The sequence below is a fragment of the Eulemur rufifrons genome, chromosome 2, assembly GCF_041146395.1.
Source record: "Eulemur rufifrons isolate Redbay chromosome 2, OSU_ERuf_1, whole genome shotgun sequence".
Taxonomy (NCBI): Eukaryota; Metazoa; Chordata; class Mammalia; order Primates; family Lemuridae; genus Eulemur; species Eulemur rufifrons.
Genome location: NC_090984.1, coordinates 8,850,162 through 8,871,499, shown reverse-complemented (window position 1 = coordinate 8,871,499; position 21,338 = coordinate 8,850,162). Strand labels below are relative to the sequence as shown.

General features: G+C 56.2%; 1 protein-coding gene across 2 annotated transcripts; it reads left to right on the top strand.

Annotated features, from left to right (window-relative positions):
• The first annotated feature begins 451 nt into the window (after positions 1 to 451).
• ZSWIM4 (zinc finger SWIM-type containing 4) lies at positions 452 to 20,880 on the top strand. 2 transcript variants are annotated; one of them, XM_069494947.1, is made up of 14 exons: positions 452 to 801; positions 3,130 to 3,331; positions 4,966 to 5,322; positions 6,882 to 7,030; positions 7,134 to 7,284; positions 8,426 to 8,593; positions 9,267 to 9,623; positions 10,902 to 11,039; positions 11,324 to 11,578; positions 12,311 to 12,446; positions 14,957 to 15,111; positions 16,440 to 16,603; positions 17,989 to 18,070; positions 18,778 to 20,880. In XM_069494947.1, the coding sequence occupies exons 1-14, from the start codon at positions 649 to 651 to the stop codon at positions 19,635 to 19,637; spliced, it is 3,327 nt and encodes a 1,108-aa protein (XP_069351048.1). In that variant the 5' UTR covers positions 452 to 648; the 3' UTR covers positions 19,638 to 20,880. The 2 variants fall into 2 exon arrangements, with proteins under 2 accessions (XP_069351048.1, XP_069351058.1); XM_069494957.1 differs by lacking the exon at positions 9,267 to 9,623.
• Positions 20,881 to 21,338: the final 458 nt, after the last annotated feature.

The following is a 21,338-nucleotide window of genomic DNA, read 5'->3' as shown; positions in this document are numbered from 1 at the left end:
TCCCGCGGCTCCGTCTCGCTCACCGGCCAGGCTGTGTTGATTGTCCCCTCACGGCGCCCGGAAGCGACCCTCAGTAAACAAAGCCGTGTGTGGGCGCAGCCCCAGCTGCCCCGGGCGCGCTGTCCAGCCCGAGGGGGGCGGGGGAGGAATGTTGTGAATGAACCCAGGGCCCGCCCCGAAACTCCGCAAAAGGCCTGGGCCGCGGGAGTCCTCCCGCTCTGATTGGTCTCTGGCGCCCCGTGATTGACAGCGCCGCTCGCTGCGCGCTCTGATTGGGCGAACACGAAAAGACTGGTATCTCAGCAATCGAATGATCGGCGAAGGCTTGGAGACGGGTCCGACGGCGCAGCCAATGGCGGGGGAGAGCCGCGGAGGCCGAGGGGGGTTCCAATGGGGACGGGCGGCGGAGGCGGGACGACGACGGAGCTAAAGCGGCGACCGAGGCAGCTTCATTGTTGTGAAGAGTCTTAAAGGGGCCGCATCACCCGGCCGGCCCGGCGCGGGGCTGGGGTGGGTGCGGCGGCGGTCCCGGGGCGGCCGAGCGCGGAGGAAGGACGGGAAGGAGGGCAGGGGCGCGGGAGCCGCTGAAGCGGAGCGGGCATCGGACGGACCCCCCAACAGGCCCCGCCCTGGCCCCGGCACGGCCAGATGGACCCCCCAGCGGCCAAGCGGAGCCGGGGCTGCCCCGCGGGACCGGAGGAACGCGATGCCGGGGCCGGGGCCGTGCGCGGCCGGGGTCGGCCCGAGGCGCTGCTGGACCTCAGCGCCAAGCGAGTAGCCGAGAGCTGGGCCTTCGAGCAGGTGACCGCGGGAGGGCGGGGGAGGGGGAGGCACGCACCCCCAGCTCCTTCCCGGGCCTATGCCCCCCCTCCGCCTAACCCGGGCCCCGGACCAACCCCCCATCAGAGAAACACCCCTGCGATTCCACCCTCCCGCAAGATCCTTAATCTTGCCCCAAAACACCCCCTCATCCTCCGATTTCTGTCCTTCAAACCCTATGACCCACCGCCCCCATCCCTTCTCTGCCATCCCTGTGCCTCAGCGCCCCGGATCCCACCTCTGGACACTTCCTTCTCCTCCCGCCCCAGATCCCTAGAACCCAACCCCCTTGGGGTCCTCCCCCAACCCCAGCTACCCCTCTTTTCCAACCTCATCCTCATCTCCCCCACAATAAGGGCACCCCATTCAATCCTCACCCCTCTTTCCAGCCCCTGCAAGCCGCCCCACTTGGGGACACCCCATCTCCCCTGATCTTAGCCTCTAGAGACACGGGCTCTCCTATTCCTGCTTCTCCACATCCCTGTCTTACATCTCAAGTTGAAAATGGCCCCATCTCTCCAGATGCCAGCTCAGGACACCCCTTTCTTCCCCTCTCATCCCTGCCCTCAAGCCTCCAGAACCCACCTGTTTCTTGAGGACCACCCCTCTCCAGATCCTGGCCGCCTGGGGTTGCCAGGACCTCCTGGGTAGCAGCAGGAATTACTCAAGTGCCAGGGTCCCTCTGCCCTCCTCAACTACCCGCCCTCCCCTCGGCCACCCTAACCCTTCTGTCAGCAGCAGGGCTGGGCCTGGAGCCCTGCCTCCCTGGCTTCTGGGGGCCCTTTCCTAGCCTCAGTGTGAGTCCCCAAGAAGCCGGAGATGTACGTGGCTCCCCTAGGCTCTGTCCAGCTTTGGGGGGATGTTCTTGGCTCCCTGACCTCTCCGGAGTTAGGAAGTCAGCTAGGATGATGGGTGATTTGGGCCAAATGTGCATGGGGCAGGCTCTGATTCATGTACTGGAAAATCCCTCCTTAGTCATCTGCCAACTGTCCCCGGGGCCTGGGCTGGTCACTGGCCCTTCCGCTTCCCCCAGAAACTCAGGCAGGAGTCAGGGCTAAGGAGGGCCCCTGCCCCTTCATTGTGAGTGAGCCATGCAGAATAATCGTAAAACCATCTCCAAGGCTCCCAGGTACCTGCCCCTGGCCAGGCTGGGAGCTAAGAAAGCTTTCAACCCACAGAAGCTCATGGAATCCTCTGCAACCCTTTGGGAGTTGTTGTTCTTGTTCCTACTTTCAGGAAACTGGGGCACAGAGAGGTTGAGAAACTTGCCCAAGGTCACCCAGCCAGTGAATAGCAAGCCCAGATTGGAACACAGGCTTAACCAGCTCAGTTCATTGCCTGGAGCGCACAGAGGTGGCCAGGACACCCTTCTATTCCTGGGGACCCTTCCCAGGAGAGAGAGACAGACAGGAAACTGAGGACCGATGCCTGTCTTGGGAGTTGGAACAATTTGCCAGCTCTGAGCCCCTGAGCAAGTGAATTCACCCCGCCTCTGAGCCTCAGTTTCCCCCAGGTGTAAAATAGGGTAATGATTTAGTATCAACTCATGGGTTGTTTTGAGAACTGGGAAGTCACATATGCAAAGCATTTAGCATCATGTAAGCTAAAAAAGCGTGCACCTTAATCATTATTCTTATCATTTTTGTCTAACTTCCCCCTGCTCTGTCAAGGCCTGAGAGGTGGGAGGCCCTTACACCAGGACCCTGGGATCTTGTGTCCAGGAGGGAAGCAGCAGAAAGTTCTAGAATGCTAACTGTGGGCCAGGTGTTATTATAAGCTCTTTACATGTATTCATGCATATTTCATCTTCACAATCTTCAGGGGGTGGGTACCGTTAATATCCCCACTTTATCCTTGAGAAAACTGAGATTCAGAGAGGCCAAGTGACTTACCCAGGGTCGTACCACTCGTAAATGGCAAAGCTAGGATTCAAACCCAGGTTTCTTTCTTTTCTTTTTTTTTTTTTTTTTTTGAGACAGAGTCTTGCTCTGTTGCTGGGGCATCAGCCCAGCTCACAGCAACCTCAGAGTCCTGGGCTCAAGCGATCCTCCTGCCTCAGCCTCCCGAGTAGCTGGGATTACAGGGATGCACCACCACACAAAGCTAATCTTTTCTATTTTTAGTTGCCCAGCTAATTTTTTTCTGTTTTTTTTTTTAGTAGAGACGGGATCTCACTCTTGCTGGTCTCGAACTCCTGAGCTCAAGCAATCCTCCTGCCTCGGTCTCCCAGAGTGCTAGGATTACGGGCGTGAGCCACCATGCCCGGCCATTCAAACTCAGGTTTTTAACCCACCCCTGCCCTTCCCGCAGGTGGAAGAGCGGTTCTCCCGGGTGCCTGAGCCAGTCCAGAAGCGCATCGTGTTCTGGTCGTTTCCACGCAGCGAACGGGAAATATGTATGTACTCATCACTGGGCTACCAGCCCCCAGAGGGCGAGCATGACGCCCGGGTGCCCTTCACCCGTGGGCTGCACCTGCTGCAAAGCGGGGCTGTAGACCGCGTCCTGCAAGTGGGTAAGTGTTTGCCCCCACCCCTGCCCCGGGGGCCGGGAAGTCCAGAGCAGGCCTGGAGGAGGGGCAGTTTCAGGGAGGCCTGGGCAGGGGGGGAGGAGGTTCCAGACCTCAGCCAGAGGGATCCAGTGATGCTTTGGGGCGCGGGTTTGGAGCCAGAGGTAAGAATGATCCTAAGGCCGGGCTTGTTGGCTCACACATGTAATCCCAGCACTTTAAGAGGCTGAGGCAGGAGGATCACTTGAGATCAGGAGTTCAAGACCAGCCTGGGCAACATAGCAAGACCCTATCTCTACAAACAAAAATTTTTAATTAGCCAGGCATGGTGGTGCGCACCTGTAGTCTTAGCTACTCAGGCAACTGAGGCAGGAGGATCACTTGAGCCCAGAAGTTTGAGTTTGCAGTGAGCTATGATCGTGCCACTGCACTGCAGCCTGGGTGACAGAGCAAGACGGTGTCTTTAAGAATGATCGTAGATCTCAGGCAGCGGGGCCCAGGTGGGAGTTGGACACAGAGATTTAGAGCCGAGGTGAGAGACAGTTTTAGACCTCAGGCAGAGAGACTCAGGTGGAGGTTGGGATTTTAAAGGTTAGAGCCATTATTGAGGGCTGGTCTCAGACCTAAGGCAGCAGCGGCGGCGGGGCTTAGGTGGGAGCGTAGAGGAAGAAGTTTAGGATCAACTGTGAGGGGTGGTCTTAGAGCTCAGGCAGCGGGGCCCAGGTGAGGGTAGGGAGCAGAGGTTTAGAGCTGGAGGTGAAAACTGATCCTAGACCTCAGACCTCGCCAGCGAGGTCTAAGTCGGGCTTGGGGGAAGGTTATGAACCAGAAGAAAAGAGTTGCAGAGCCTGTGTTGGGGGAGATGTACTAAGGCAGAGGGGAAAAAAGCCTCAGAACTCAGGCAGCGGGCCTCAGAAAGGGACTAGTAGATGTTGTGCGGGGAAACAAGTGGAGGCGGGACTCTAGACTGCGCGTGGCAGCCGGTCACACCTCCCAGCTGGAGGCTAGGGCTCAGCCAAGATGACCCTTTGGGGGCCCTGTCCACCCCCTTGCCTGGACATGGCCTAGCCATCCCCAGGCTGCCTGTGGCCACCTCCAGACGGTATGAGGAAGCCATCTCCCTGCATGACGCAGGCTGGGCCCGAGCTGCCCAACCAGTTGGATGAGCCTGGCACCTGGGCTTCCCAGGGGCCAGGGAGAGGCAGGGGGTGAAGGGGCGACCTGGCCCCAGGCCCACCTCATCAGTCCCTCATCCACAAGCGTCACAGGCCTTTGGCATCTGCCCAGGAAGTTCACAGGGCTCCCAAAGCCCTGACTGTAGCCATGGTAACCCAAGGGCTAAGCAAACCATCTCTAACATCATGACTGTAATAATATTATTCATAATTAGAATAAGAACAAGTGTTTACTCAGGACTTAACTTTATGCAGGCAGTATCCTAAGCACTTTCCAAGTATTAACTCATTTAATTCCTATTACAACCACACGAGGAGGGTGTCACTATGATTCTAGTTGGTTAAGTGGCTCGCACGCCAGGTTACTCAGCTGGGCTTTGCACCCGGGTCTCGTGCTGCACTGCGGACAAACACAGCACCTGTCCCTGAGGTGACACAGCCGCGACAGTTTGGCATTGGTTGTAGGGTTCCACCTGAGCGGAAACATCCGCGAGCCCGGGGGCCCCGGAGAGCCCGAGCGCCTGTTCCACGTCTCCATCAGCTTTGATCGCTGCAAGATCACCTCCGTGAGCTGTGGCTGCGACAACCGCGACCTCTTCTACTGCGCCCACGTGGTGGCCCTGTCGCTGTACCGCATCCGGCATGCGCGCCAGGTGGAGCTGCGGCTGCCCATCTCCGAGACGCTGTCGCAGATGAACCGGGACCAGCTGCAGAAGTTCGTGCAGTACCTAATCAGCGCCCACCACACCGAGGTGCTGCCCACCGCTCAGCGCTTAGCCGACGAGATCCTCCTGCTGGGCTCGGAGATCAACCTGGTGCATGGTAAGGACGACGGGGGCGGGGTCCTCTGGGGGCAAGGCAGCCCCAGCAAACAGCCACATCGCTTACCCTGTGTCCACACTTGTTGCAAATCCTCCCAACATATGCTGGGGACAGGGTGAGGAGTGCCATGGCCTGCATCATCTAAGGTCACCCTCCTGGAGAGTGGCAGATCCTGGATCCAACCGATGAGTGGTTGGAAATCGGCACAAGCAGAGGGTGAGGGCAGGAGGGGAGACCCTGAGTTAGGGGACAAGTGGGAGGTCCAGCCCCAGAGATCACATGACTGTCCACAGGACATGTCCATATCCTGTGGACATTCGTGGGTGTCAGGGGTAAGGTGTGGGTGAGGGGATATGCCAGAAGTGTTGTGAAGACAGGGAGGGTTTGGGGGCTCCAAGGGGTTATGTCACCTAGCTAGAATCCAGGGAGGATGAGTTGCAGGTGGAGGCAACTGTGGATAATCAAAGGTGGGTCTGGGTGGGCAGGGAAAGTATTCATCATCAGGCATTGGGGTGAACCGATGGTCTGGAAAAATGACTGGGTGAGCGAACGGGTGATTAGGTATACCCATAGGTGAATGGGGATTGGAGGTGGGATGGTGGTTGGGTGGGGAGGGCTTTGATTGGGGGCACTGGGGTGGACTGATGGTGGTAGACAGATGGGGTTAGTGCAAGAATGGAGGGACCAATGGGTACATGGGTTGGGAGTGAGTTCATGGGCGTATGGAAGGTTCATATGTGTGGACCAACATGGTGGGTGGGCAGAGTGGGCGGGTGCTTTGTGTAGAGTGGCTGTTTTGAGAGGTACATATGAATGGATGGTTTGATGGGAGAAGAAGAGAGAGAGAGTTGGGTGGGTGGATAGTGTCATTGTTTGGGTTCATGGATGAATGGTGGGGTGGGTATTTTGAGTGGTTGGTTCACACTGATTGGAAAGAGAAATGGGGGATGGATCAGTGGGCTGAGTATGTGGATGGGTGGGCAAGTGGTAATGATGGTGGTGGGGTGGATGGTGGACTGATGTGTAGATGAACTGACATGGGGGACACAGATAGATGGAGAGTGGCTGGCGTGACACGGGTGCGGGTGGATGGACGGCCGTTGGTTCAGGTGAGATAGATGAATGGATTGGGTGGATGACTAAGTGGACAAATGAGCTGGTGGTGTTTGGGGCAGGATGGGTGGATGGGTGGGTGCATGGATGGAAGGGTGGTTTTCAGGTGAGATGGATGAATGAGTACCTGGAAGGGTAGGTGGGGTTTCAGATGAGACAGATGAATGAATTGGATGGATAACTAAGGAAATGGAAGAGTGAGTAAATGGATGAATGAGCCGGTGGTGTTTTGGGAGGATGGGTGGATGGATGGATGGTTGGGTGGATGGTTGGATGGATGTTTGGGTGAGATGGACACGTGGGTGAGTGGTGTGTAGGTGGGAAGGATGGAACTTTGGAATGGGTTGGGTGATTTGGAGGAATGGATGCATGGCAGGAGCAGACACCTCTTCTCCCTACTCCAAGCCCAGCCCCAGCCTCCACTTTCTGTCCCTCCCTCCCCACAGGTGCCCCAGACCCCACAGCAGGTGCGGGCATCGAGGATGCCAACTGCTGGCACCTGGACGAGGAGCAGATTCAGGAGCAAGTAAAGCAGTTGTTGTCCAACGGCGGCTACTACGGGGCCAGCCAGCAGCTGCGCTCCATGTTCAGCAAGGTGCTGTGCGGGTCGGCGGGGCATGGGTGTGGCAGGGCACGGGTCTTACGAGGCCCTGGCGTCGGCGCCCTGCCCCTTCCTCACCAGCCTGTCCCCGGCACAGGTGCGGGAGATGCTGCGAATGCGGGACTCCAACGGGGCGCGCATGCTGATCCTCATGACCGAGCAGTTCCTGCAGGACCCACGCCTGGCTCTGTGGCGACAGCAGGGTGCAGGCATGACGGACAAGTGCCGGCAGCTCTGGGACGAGCTGGGTGAGGCCCAAACCCTGGTGCATGGTGGGTACCAGGGCACTGGCTCCCAGGGGGCCTTGCATGCCTCGAAATTAGGTTCTGTCCCCTGAATTCTCTCCCCGTTCATTTGGCAAACATTTATGAGCACCACCGGTGTGCCAGGGGCTGGAGTTCCAGCAGAGAACACAGGAGAAAAATTCCTGCCCTCAGCTGGTAGGGGAGACAGATGATAAAATATCGTTGGCCCAGGGGTTGACACACTTTTTCTTTTTTTTTCTTTAATAACTCCTTTCACAGAAGACACAGGTTTTCTATTAGGGTGAGGGAGTCAATGTCACCACCTCTGCAGGCCATCTGGTCTCTGTCTTGACTATTCAGCTGTGCCACTTACAGTAGAGAAAGCAGCCACAGGGCCAGGTGCGGTGGGTGGCTCACACCTGTAATCCCAGCACTTTGGAAGGCAGAGGTGGGAGGATCGCTTGAAGCCAGGAGTTTGAGACCAGCCTGAGCAACATAGTGAGATCTAGAATCTACAAAACAAAAATCAGCAGTGCAGTGGCATGTGCCCAGAGTCCCAACTACTCAGGAGGCTGAAGCAGGAGGATCGCTTGAGTCCAGAAGTTAAAATCCAACCTGGGCAACATAGCGAGGCCCCTTCTCTAAAAAAAAAAAAAAGAAGAAGAAGAAGGAAAAAATTATATAGGTGCTTTATTTATTTGAATTTCATATCATTTCCACAAGTTGCAAAATACTCTTTTGGTTCCCCCTCACCACCACCTTTTAAAAATGTAAAAATAAATCTTAGCTTAGACACCAATCAAAAACAGATGGTGAGTTCAGTTTTCTCCACGGGCGGTAGTTTGCTGGTTTGCTGACCCTGTGTTAGAGGGTGATAATTGCTATGGGAGAAAAAAAAAACACCTTGAGAGGAATTTGGCCACCTGGTGTTGAGTCCTGATTTCTGACTCACCAGCTGTGTGACCTTGAACAAGTGGCCTTACCTCTCTGTGCCTCACCCGTAAAGTGAAAAGACTGAATTGTAGCGTCAGAGGGTCAAGGTGAGGGTCAGGCAGACCAGTGCCTGGTATACAGTAAGCGTTCCACAAGTGTGTGCTGCTGCTGCCGCTGGCGTGAATACTGAGCCCTCCCCATGCCTCTTCAGGGGCCCTGTGGGTCTGCGTCATCCTGAGCCCCCACTGCAAACCAGAAGAGCGGGCGGGCTGGCTCCAGCTGCTTGGCAAGTGGGACAAGCTCGATGTGTGCCCGCTGGAAGAGGGCAACTACTCCTTCAACGGCCCCAGCCTGCAGCCTGCTGTGGCCCCCAGCCCAGGTAGGAGAGGGGTCCCTGCCTCACCCCTCAAAACCATCACCACTGACTGTGGCCCCACTTCCCATCATGGTGCTCTGTCCTGGGGGGGCGGGGCAGAGCAAAGGAGGACCTCAGCCCTTGGCTACCCTCCAAGCCGAGAGGGAGTACATGCTGAGGGCAGGAGCAATGGCAGCCCAATGGGCAGTGAAGTGCTTAAGACACCTGCAGTCCTGGGTGTCTGGTCTCCTGGCTTGGCCTCCTACTAGCTATGGAAGCAGAGAGAGGGTGAGAGAGGGAAGAGGCCAAGAGGAATCAAACAGAAGGGGAAAGGGAGATCTTGAGAGAGACAAGGGAAGAGAAACAGAGATGGACGGAGAGAGGGATAGTAGGAGAGAAACAGAGGAGTCAAGGGGAGGGAAGAGAGAGATTGAGGAGAGAGGGAAGGGGAAATGGCAAGTGGGAAGAGAAAGATAGTTGCTCAATCTGTTTTCCATCCATATCATAGGGCTGTAATAGCCCCCAACACACACACACACACACACACACACACACACATCTTTGAAGGGCTGCTTGGAGGATTCAGGGATGATTTATGCCCAGGGCCTAGCCTTAAGTCAGCACTTGGGGGGGAAGCTGGCCACAGCTCCACTGCTAGGGCCCCCTCACCAGGTGGCATTGGGCACCTCTCCTGCAGGCTCAGAGGAGGAGGAAGAGGAGGAGGTGGCAGCCACGACTTCCCGCCACACAGTGTTTGGCCGCGCCCTGCAGGCTGGAGAGCTGCACTGGAGTGACGGCCATCTACAGAGAATCCTGGCCAGCGACTCCTATGGCCCCAGCCTCACAGGCAGCGTGGGTGGTGACAAGCTGACCTTTGACCCCCAGGCCCGCCCACTCTGGCTGGGTGAACCTTTCCCCACTGCCTGTGCCCGTGTGGACGCCCTGCGTGCCCATGGATACCCCCGCCAGGCCCTGCGGCTGGCAGGTGCCATAGTCAACACACTCCGGCTGCAGCAGCGGCATCAGCTTGAGAGCTACAAGCAGCAGAAAAAAGGTGGGCACTAATATTACCATCCTGTCCCCGGGGCTGCAGACACAAATGCCAACCGCTGAGAGCTGTGGCAAACTGGAGTGTCTGTGGGTGCCACTCAGCATCCCACCAGGAAAATAGGACCATTCTGGGTGTTTCATGCAGAAAGGAAGTTAGTACAGGGGATTGAGGGTTCACAAAACCATTGGAAGGGCTGTAGGATGGAAAGTTGGAGATGCTGCTGCTCAAGTTCAAGAATTCAAAGGTGTAGAGATCATACCTAACTGCTAACAGTGGCCCACAGCCCCCGCGGGTGGGGTGTGCAGTTTGCAAGAGAACACTCAGAACCTGCTGGCAAAACCTCATGTCTGTGCCCTGCACGTGGCCACACACCTGCTCACAGCTGCCACAGGAGAATAACAGCCTCATTCTCTGATCGGCCACATCTCGTGCAAAGGAGTCTGGGAAATGTAGTTTCTAAGCTGCCAGCCCCTGCGGTGGGCAGAGGGGGGTGGGTGCCGGCCACATGCCTCTCTGGAACATGGACCCAGTATGGCCAGATCTTCCAGTTTTTCCAGAGAGGCCAGAAACCTGGATTATTTGATGTGGAATTTACTGATTTTTTTAAAACATGGACAACAAATTCAAATTTGTGTTAAGAAAAAAAACCACACTGCATGTGCCCAGAAAAACACATTTGTGGCCTAGATATGGTGGACAGGAAGGAGGCCACCAGCTGGGTTCTCTGGGTGATGGGGTTGATGGAACAGCTATCAGGAAATTGAACAGAGTGTGTGTCATGGAAGAAACGGGGGCTCTGAGCCCGGAGCAGAGCTCTGACCCCAGAGGTGAGAGCTAAGCTGAGAACTTAAGGATAAATAGGAGGTGCCCAGGAGAAGGAACAGCATGGACAGACGCCTAGAGGCAAGAGAGTGCACGGTTTGGAGGAGAAGGTTGGAGGACGGGCTTCCAGAGGGAAGGGACATATGCCACCATATGGGGAAACTTCATATTGGTCCTTGGGTCCCTGAACGCTATTCAGACTTTGTCTTCAGGGTGGTGAGGAGGGATTAAGTACTAGGAGGAGGGAACTGACACTCTGGTTGGGTGTTTTAGAAAACACCCAGTGTCGTTCCTGTGCCTTGCCGGGCCTGGGTTCGCAAACAATCCTGAGCAGAGGACATGGCCACCAGGTTGGCAGGTGGTGGGCCCTGGGAGGCCGGACTGGGGGTCGGAGAGGAAGCCCCTCCCCAGACATTTAGACAGGTGGGCGGGCATTGAGCCCCTACTTTCGTCCTTCAGAGCTGCTCCAAAAAGGCTCCACCTGCATCACTAACACGGAAGGATGGGTGGGCCACCCCCTGGATCCCATTGGCTGCCTCTGCAGGGCGCTCCTGGAGGCCTGTCGCCTGGAGGAGGAGACCCTCGCTCTTTACCCAGGTACCCACGTGGGAGGCCCTAGGAGGAGACAAGGCAATCCCCACCCCTTGACCACGCCCCATGGCCAGTGCCAGGAGCCAATAGGCTTAGCTTCTCCTGAAAGTGAGGCCACCTTGGGCCTAGCTGCTGCTAGAAGGAGGGGCCCCACCCTCTGGTGAGTGCTGGGGTCTTCTGGGCTCCCTCTAAAGCCCACCCTGCCCCCAAGCTCCATGCCTGGGACCAAGGGCTACGGGGTCCTCTGGAAGGGGCTCCACTTCCAACAGCCCTGGTCCTGTTCTCCCCAGAATCAGGCTCCGAGAAGCGCAAGGTGGCCTACCAGCATGTCCCCGTGCCCGGGAGCCCTGGGGAGTCCTACCTGGCGCTGGCTCTGGAGGTGGCACTGCTGGGGCTGGGGCAGCAGCGGGCCCTGCCAGAGGGGCTGTATGCCCAGGACAAGGTGGTGCGCAGCGAGGAGCAGCTGCTGGCCCTGCTGGAGGAGGTGGACTTGGATGAGCGGTTGGTGCAGGTGTTGCGCAAGCAGGCGGGGCTGCTGCTGGAAGGTGAGGCCCTGCCCCTGAGCCTGGCCGGTCCCAAAAGGTAGCTCCTGCCCCCGTCCTGTAGTGGCCTCATTGCTGCCTGACAGCGAGGCCCCGCCCCTAGCCCCGCCTCCTGGGCCTCACTGTCCACTGATACCTTGGTGGTTCCCAAAAGGTGAGATCCAGCTCTTGGTCCCGCCCCCTACTGCTCGCTGGCAACCAATAACTGCCGCAAGTGGGAGACCCCACCCCCTGCCTACCTTGCAGCCAATGAGTCTAGTTGCCCAGCCGTGTCCACTACGCAGGTTCCGTCCTCTGGCTCCGCCCAGGCCTCACTGGCTCTGCCCATGGCCTGGCTCTATTGGCTTGTGGGTCGTGAGGCCCCACCCCCTACTGCCGCAGCGAGCCACTTGGCCCTGCCCCTTCCAGGCCCTCCTTGATGCTATTGGACCTTGCTGGTCTTGGCCGTTGGTTCCACCCTCCAGGCAGGTGCAGCCCCATCTCCACCCTCCGGCCACACCTTGCATCAGAGTCCTTCCCCCGCTAGGTGTGCTCAAGGTCTCCTCCTTGGCTTATCCCGCGCTTGTTGCTGGTTGAAGTGTCAGCCCTGAGCCCCTACCGCCTGGACCTCCCAGGCCCCAGCCACTCTGTCCTGGGGCCAGCCCCTCCTCCACTTTGAGCTTGAGGTCTAGAGAGACCTGGGAAGAAGCAGAGACGAGCCCACACTTGGGGGCTGAGCTCAGGCTGTCCCTGCAGGGGGTCCCTTCAGCGGCTTCGGAGAGGTGCTGTTCCGCGAGAGCGTGCCCATGCACACCTGTGCCCGCTACCTGTTCACTGCGCTGCTGCCTCATGACCCAGACCTGGCCTATCGCCTCGCACTCCGAGCCATGAGGTGAGGACAGGCGGCTGGGGACATGGCCAGAGTGGGAGCTGGGGGCAAGAGTCCGGTGGCAGGAGGGCTCCGAGCCCTACCTTCCAGCCCGAACTCACAGACTGATTAATTCAGTCTCCCTCATCCCGGCATTCAATACTGCCATGTGCTTTTCATGATTAAATATAAAAGTGCAATAGTGTTTTGAGTTGAGAATATCCACATGGTACAGAATTCAAAAGGTACACAAAGCCAAGCCCTTTTCTAGGCAGGTTTGTCTCAGGCTGCCCAAATCTCTCTGCAGGTAAGCAATGTTACCACTTCCTTATCTATCCTGCAAGAGGAGAGAGTTGTGCAAACTCATAACCTGGAAATCGAACATAAATCCTCCTTATATGCCAATGATACATCCTGTACCTATTCTTTGCATCTTGTTTTCGCTAAGCATGGCTTCTGTTACAGACTTTGTCTTATCACATAGTATGTGAGTCACTGCATAGTATTCTACTATAGGGACGTATCATTAAAAAAGCAGTTAGCGTCTGGCGCGGTGGCTCGCTTCTATAATCCCAGCACTTTGGGAGGCCAAGGCAAGAGGGTCGCTTGAGGCCAGGAGTTAGAGACCAGCCTGGGCAACACAGTGAGACCCTGTCTAAACAACAACAAAAAATTATCTGGGTGTGGTGGCGTGCACTTGTGGTCCCAGCTACTCGGGAGGCTGAGGTGGGAGGATCACTTGAGCCCAGGAGTTGGAGGTTGTAGTGAGCCTTGATCGTATCACTACATTCCAGTCTAGGCAACAGAGAGATCTCACCTCAAAAACATAAAAAATTTGAAAAAAAAAAAAAACCAGTCAGGAGATGATAGCCGTTTATGCCATTTCAAAAAAAGAAAAAGCATCAGTGAATAACCTTATTATCATTTCTCATGTGCACCAGCAGATCATAGAATGTTTAAAGGCCCTCTCAAAAGTAAACCTTGCCCAACAAAGTGAAACCTGTCCCACTTCCTCTGAAACCGTCCTTCAGAGATACCTGAGCCAGATGCAGTGGTGCGCGCCTGCAGTCCCAGTTACTGGGGAGGCTGAGGCAGGAGGATCACTTTGAGGGTGGAAATTTGAGGCTGTAATGAGCTATGATTGCATCTGTGAACAGCCACTGCACTCCAGTCTAGGCAACATAGCAAGACCCAGTCCCTTTAAAAAAAAAAAAAAAACAAAAACAATTTGGAGTGTCTTTCCAGAATATTTGGAAAGAACAATAAATAAAGCTTTTATATGCAAAACGTTTTTGTCTAAGCCAAGGGTCTGCAAACTACAGCCCATAGACCCAGTTTGGCCTTGCCACCTATTTTTATAAAGCCGCTGAGATCAAATGGTTTTTACATTTTTGAATGGTTGGAAAAAATCAAAAGAAAATTTTATGATAACATGAAAAGTCCATGAAAGTCAAATTTCAGTGTCCAGAAATGGTTTTGTTGGCACACAGCCATGTGCATTCATCTGTGAATTGTCTGTGGTTTCTTTTGCATGGCAATGGCAGAATTAAGCTGTTGCAACAGAGACCAAACAACTTGCAAAGCCAAAAATATTGGCTGTCTAGCCCTTTACAGAAAAAAAAGGTTCTGACCCCTGGTCTAAGTCCATGACTCATAGTAATCCATATAATCTTCAAAACAACCTAGCAAAATAAGTATGTTTAGTCTCATTTTCCACATAAAGAAACAGGCTTGGGCCGGGCACAGTGGCTCACGCCTGTAATCCTAGCACTCTGGGAGGCTGAGGCGGGAGGATCGCTTGAGCTCAGGAGTTCGAGACCAGCCTGAGCAACAGCGAGACTTCGTCTCTACAAAAAATAGAAAAATTAGCCAGTGGTGTGTGCTTGTAGTCCCAGCTAGTCAGGAGGCTAAAGCAGGAGAATGGCTTGAGCCTAGGAATTGGAGGTTACAGTGAGCTATGATCAGACCACTGCACTCTAGCCTGGATGACACAGTGAAACCATGTCTCAATCAATCAATCAATCAATAATTTTTAGAAAGATTTAAGCAAAGAAGGAGGGGAGGGGAGAGCCACTAGGAGATCTGGGAAGAGCATTCCAGGCAGAGGGAACAGCCCATTTTGCAGTCCTAAGGCAGGACTGTTTTTGTTGTGTTCGGGGACGTTGAGGGGAACAGTGGCTGGAGCCGAGCCAGCAAGGGAGAGGGGTGTCATAGAGTGACTAATGGGGGGCATGTCAGGACATAAGTAATCCCCTCACCTCTTTAGCAGCCATGTGGCTCTCAGTGCATGAATGGAGCAGTGTTTATTGAACCCAATCCCAAGTGACGGGCATGTTCTAGATCATTTCCCATCTCATTATAAACAGCGCTGTGGTGAACATCTCGTGCACACGTCTTCCATCTTCTTGGCCTCCCAGGGTTCTGCTGGCCTGGGAGAGGAGGCTCAGGCTGGAGCAGGAAGCTTCTCTGTCTCCTAGAGAGAGTAGAGACAGCAGCCCCGCCTCACCACGGGCTTCCATGTCCCCTCACCCCAGGCTGCCCGTACTGGAGACAGCGTTTCCGGCTGGAGAACCTCACCCCAACCCGCTGGACTCCATCATGAGCAACCGCTTCCCCCGCTGGTTCATCCTCGGCCACCTGGAGACCCGCCAGTGTGAACTGGCCTCTGCCATGCTGACAGCCGCCAAGGGTGAGGATGGCAGCTGTCCCCATAACTCTGCCTTCCTGTCCTTCCTCCTTTCCCTCTTGCCTCTCCTACCTCCTCTTATCCTTTTGCCAAATTCCATCAGTATTCCTTGAGCACCTTCTACAGGTACCAGACACTGTCCCAGGTGCTGGGGATGTAGCAGGCAACAAAGCCATCCTGGATCCCCTGCCCTGTGGCAGAAGATGGTGATGCAGTAACTGAGAAGGTAGTAAGTGCTATGAAAGGGAACGAAGCAGGTAGACATTTAAGCAAAGGCCTGAAGGTGAGGCTGGAGCTGGCAGGTACTTGGTGTCCTAGCTCAGGCTGCCACAACAAAATACCATAGGCTGAGCAACTTAAACGACAGAAATTTATTTTCTCATCACTCTGGAGGCTAGAAGTCTGAGATCAGGGTGCCAGCATGGTCAGTTCCTGGTGAGGGCTCGCTTCCTGGCTTGCAGATGGCCACCTTCTTGCTGTGTCCTCACATGGTGAGAAGAAAGAGAGAGAGAGAGAAAAGGACAGAAAGGGAAAGTTAAAGTTCTTGGTCTCTTTTAATAAGGGCGCTAATCCTCTCATGAGGGCTCCACCTTCATGACCTCATCTAAACCTAATTATCTCCCAGAAGCCCCCTCTCCAAATACTTTCACATTGGGTGTTAGAGCTTCAATGTATGATTGGCAGAGGGGTGGGGGTGGGGGACAATCCAGTCCATAGCATCTGGGAAAAGCATTCTAGGCAGAGGGAACAGCCAGTGCAAAGGCCCTGAGGCTGGACCATGCCTGTTATGTTTGAGGGACAGGGAGGAGGCCAGTGTGGCTGGAGCAGAGGGACAGGGACTTATGAGATCTGGATCAATGATAATTGTAGCAATAAAAGCTAACATTTGTGTAGCTTCTTGCCACGTTAAGGCCTTTCCAAGTATGGGCTCACCACGGCCCTGTGAGACAGGTTCCATTGCCTTAATGTTACCCATTTTACAGAGGGGACAACTAGGACCCAGAGAGGTAAAGTGACTTGCTCAGGGTCACACAGCTAGTTCGCAGCAGGACGGGGATTTGAACCCTAGCACTCTGGGTCCAGAATCAATGCCCTTGAAAGTGAGGGGCCCAGAGGGTCACGAGGTGGCCTCCTCCGGGAGATAACTGGGAGGTAACCAGCAGAGAGCGGCACTGAAGGTCTGAATTTCCACAGAGCCATTGCCTGGTGTGCCCCCTCCACACTCGGGCACGTGCCCCAGGGAGGGGGGACCTGTGTGAACAAGTCAGGCAGCTGCAGGGGCAGGTGCTGGAGTGTGTCTAACGGTGCTCTCTGGCCCTTCCTTCACCCAGGAGACCCTAAGTGGCTGCACGCGGTCTTGGGCTCCATCCAGCAGAACATCCACTCTCCGGCCCTGCTCTTCAAGCTGGCACAGGACGCCTGCAAGACAGCCACCCCGGCCAGTGCGCCACCGGATACCACGCTGCTGGGCATCGCGTTGGAGCTAGGCCTGCAGGTGAGGGCTGCCAGGTGGAGGCGGGAGGGCCATGCTGCTTGGGGGCGGGGCCTGAGTGTGAGCGGCTCCTCTGGGGGGTGGGGCTGGAATGTTGGCCACACCCCTGTGGGTGGGGTCTGCATGTGAGCCACACCTCTGGGGTCGGGGCCACACAAGGGCAGGGTCCCTGAGTAAAAGTCCTAGGAGTGAGGGAATGATGGGTCACCAGTCCCAGTGGTGGCGCTTATGAATGAGGATCGCCTCTGGAGCTCTGACTGAGAATGAAGTAGGGGCCCGCGATTGAGTGGACGGGGGACAAGAACAAGCGGGCCCTGCGGGCGGGGCCTGCCACTGATTTGCCATTGGTTACGGACCATGGGCGGGTGGGGTTGAAGCGGAGGGTGGGACAGAGCCTACCAATAAGGGACTTTCTTGGAGTCGGGGCCTGAAGACAAAGGCAGCTTAGGGGGTCCGATTCACCACTGAGGGGCTGGCCTGGGGGAGGGTCCTGAAGGTATGGAGCCACCCCTGGGAGTGGGGTCTGCCACTGAAATTCCTGTAGGCGGAGCCTGCAGCTGAGTGTCCCAGTCGTCCCCAGGGGCTGGGCAAGTGACAGAGCAAGGGGTGTTCCTGAAAGGGCAAGTCTCCGGTACAGCCTTGTAGGGAAGGAGTCAACTGCAGGGTGTGGGCCCCAGGCGGCCCGGGGGCGCGGGGGCTGAGGGGATAGACAAGTAGGGGCTCCGCGGGCCGGGGCCTCGGAGAGTGGCCGAGATTCAATAAGAAAATAAGAGATCTGGTGCGGTGGCTCACGCCTGTAATCCCAGCACTTTGGGAGAGTGAGGCGGGAGGATCTCTTTGGGGTCAGGAGTTCAAGACCAGCGTGAGCAAGAGCGAGACCCCGTCTCTACTAAAAATAGAAAAAATTAGCCAAGGGTGTGGCGTGCACCTGTAGTCCCCGCTACTGGGGAGGCTGAGGCAGGAGGATTGCTTGAGCCCAGGAGTTTGAGGTTGCTGTGAGCTAGGCTGACACCACGGCACTCTAGGCCAGGCGACAGAGCGAGACTGTCTCAAAAAAAAAAAAAAGAAAAAGAACAACCCCAGCCATAGCAGGAACACAGGAATAGTAGTGGCTGACGTTATCTGATTACTTTCAAGCAACAAACACTGTGCAAAGAGCTTGACCCACATAATTTGTTTAACTCTCACAACGATCTTATGAGGTAGATACTATTTTTATCCCCACTTTATAGATGAGGAAACTGAGGCCCAGAGAGGTGAGGTCACCGGCCCAGGTTCATTGGCTCAGCCTTAACCTCCAAGCTTGTCTGGAGGGCCAGCCCTCCAGGGGCCCGCCCAAGACACCGAGCGACCCTCTTCCTCTTCTCTCCACCCCCCTCACTCCACAGGTGATGCGGATGACCCTGAACACCATGACCTGGCGGCGGAGGGAGATGGTGCGCTGGCTGGTCAGCTGTGCCACGGAGATCGGTGAGAGCCCCTGAGGGGACCTGCCGCCCACCTCCCTGTTGTGGCTCTGTATATGCCACTGAGGGAACCAGGCAGGCAAGAAAGAGAAGCATAGGTCTTTCCCTGACTCTGTCCTGTGCTCAGGGCTAGGCTGGGAGGGATTGTCAGGCTGAACAACAGCCCAGAGGATGGCCAGGCTGATGTGGTGGGGGCCACATTAGCGTCCCACCCCAATTCCCACCTGGTCTGGCTGCCCCCTGATTTTTTGGAAAAGTAAAACAAAGTTTCTGTCCAGGCCTGGCGCGGTGGCTCATGCCTCTAATCCAAGCACTCTGGGAGGCTGAGGCGGGAGGATCGCTTCCGATCAGGAGTTCGAGACCAGCCTGAGCAAGAACGAGATTCCCGTCTCTACAAAAAATAAAAAATTAGCCGGTGGTGTGCCTGTGGTCCCACCTACTTGGGAGGCTGAGGCAGGAGGACTTGAGCCCAGGAGTTTGAGGTTGCAGTGAGCTATGCTGATGCCACTGCACTCTGGCCCAAGTGACAAAGCAAGACCTTGTCTCAAAAAAGAAAGAAAGAAAAAAAGAAACAAAGTTTCTGTCCAGCATGTTGTAGCCATGGGGGTGGGGGGAGGAACAGGGAACAGCACTGTCTGGGTAAATCCATGGGAACACCTACCTGTCCCTGCCTCTCCTCCTGAACAGTTTCCCCCTGTCACCTCCTACCAGGCCCACAAGCCCTGATGAACATCATGCAAAACTGGTATTCCTTATTCACGCCGGTGGAGGCGGCCACCATCGTGGCAGTGACAGGCACCACGCATGCCACGCTGCTGCGGCTGCAGCTAGACACAGCCCGGCGGGAGGAGCTCTGGGCCTGCGCGCGCACCCTGGCACTGCAGTGCGCCATGAAAGACCCTCAGAACTGCGCCCTGCCCGCCCTGACCCTGTGCGAGAAGAACCACGCGGCCTTTGAGGCGGCCTATCAGATCGTGCTGGACGCCGCCGCCGGAGGGCTGGGCCACGCTCACCTCTTCACGGTGGCCCGCTATATGGAGCACCGTGGCCTGCCTCTGCGGGCCTACAAGCTGGCGACGCTGGCCTTGGCGCAGCTCAGCATCGCCTTCAACCAGGACAGCCACCCCGCCGTCAACGACGTGCTGTGGGCCTGCTCCCTCAGCCACTCGCTGGGCCGGCACGAGCTCTCCGCCATCGTCCCCCTTATCGTCCGAAGCATCCACTGTGCCCCAATGCTCTCCGACATCCTGCGCCGCTGGACCCTCTCGGCGCCTGGCCTGGGTCCCCTGGGGGCCCGCCGGGCTGCCAAGCCACTGGGCGCCGACCGGGCCCCGCTCTGCCAGCTCTTGGACGCCGCAGTAGCCGCCTACATTACCACTAGCCACTCCCGCCTCACGCACATCAGCCCACGACACTATGGCGACTTCATCGAGTTCCTGGGCAAGGCCCGTGAGACCTTCCTCTTGGCGCCCGACGGGCACCTTCAGTTCGCCCAGTTCTTGGAGAACCTCAAACAGACCTACAAGGGCAAGAAGAAGCTCATGCTTTTGGTGCGAGAGCGCTTCGGTTGAGGGGCGGCAGGGTGGTGGGAGTGGGGATCCCCTCACCCCTGCCGCCCTGCCCCCCCCACTCTCTTTGGGGGGCCTCGGCACTGGAGGCCCATGTGGCATTTCAGTATTAAGTCAGGGAAGGAGCCCGGCTGGAGATGGGAGGCAGGGGGTGGCGTCCTGCCACGGCCACGTGCGTGCCTAGGAGTGTGTGAACGAGTGTGCGAGACTCTAGGAGCAGAAGCCATACCACCACCCAGAAGCCTGGAAGGGGGTGTGTGCTTGGGCAGCTGGTATGACCCCGCCCCGGGCACCCCAAAAGCAATAGACAAGCTCACCCTCTCCAAACTCACAGGCCTGGCTTGGGCTCCAGGAGGTGGCGGGAGGCAGGACTTCCCAGAAACTGGCCCACTAAGTCAATGTAGCAGACCCTCCCAGAAAACCCCACCCCGCCCCGTGGCCAGGGGACTTGTATTAGGGCACCTGAGTCCCTCTGCCCCACTGCTCAGGGTCCCTAGTCTGCCGCCTCCCAGGCAGCTGCCCAGCCAGGACCAATGTCTCTCCCCCATTGAAGGATTTGAGGAGGCTTCAGGCCTCAGCCACATACCTCACCCCCCTCACCCTGTGTCTGGCCAGGACGTCCCCCCATTCCCTTGGGCACCAGGGTCCCAAGATGGGCTGGAGGGTGGTCATCGCTGCCCCTTGCCCCACCTGCTAGTCACTGGACATGCAACTCAGGAACCGAGCGAGGCTCACACACTGCCCCTCTGAGCCTGGTGTCAGGGGACACAGGCACAAGAGAGCCAGGGACCCCCAACCCTGATCTGGAAAGGAAAGAGACCTGCTTCTTGGCATTTTCTGGCTGTCTTGTCTGTCCTTTTCTCCTCCTCTGTCTCCCTGCTTCACCCATTCATCTCACTCTGTTTCCATATTTATCTGCATCTCTCTCGGTCCCAGATGCTTGCTGTCTCTCTTTGGCCACCCTTCCCTTCCCCTGCCTTGGCCCAGGGGGGAGGAGGAGGGAGGGCGTCCCACTGCCCAGTCACCTCCTGCACCTTCCCCGCTCTTGTGTATTAAGGACAAAAGATCACGTCATTTTGTAACTTTTTTTCTATTTATTGAACCATATATTGTATTTTCGTGTTTTTTTTCTCTTTTCTTTTTTTAAAGATTGAACACAGATTTTTCTTTTTAATTTTATTGTGAGACAGGGGTTCGTCCCCTCCCCCTTACCCCTTCAGGCCAGGGTCACCCCGTTTCTTCTGCATAAAAAAAAAAAAATCTCCGGCCTCATTTCTGGAGAGGCATGGGAGAGACTTACTGGCTTAATCCAGGGGTAATTATGTGAATAATCGTAAACAAGATGGCGAGTCCTTCCGTAATCATGACCAAGCATGGTACTGAATGCTTTATAGCTGTCATTCAATCGTCACAATGGCCTTGAGTCTGTAGGATTATCGTTTCCATTTTACAGACGAGAAAACTGAGGCTGCCAAGTTGAAAGAAAGCGTTCCCAGCTAAGAAGCAAGGCCGTTCAATTCAGTACCTCGCTGAGGCCACAGAGCCTGCCCCACCCCGAACTGGATGGCCCGTGCATGGCTGGGAATGGCCACTAGGGGTCCCCTGGCTCCGGACACCAATATTGGGGGGTACTCGTCTCCAAACCGCTGCGCACGGGAGGCGGCGGCGGGTGCTGAGTGCAGCTGGATACGGGAGATACCCGGA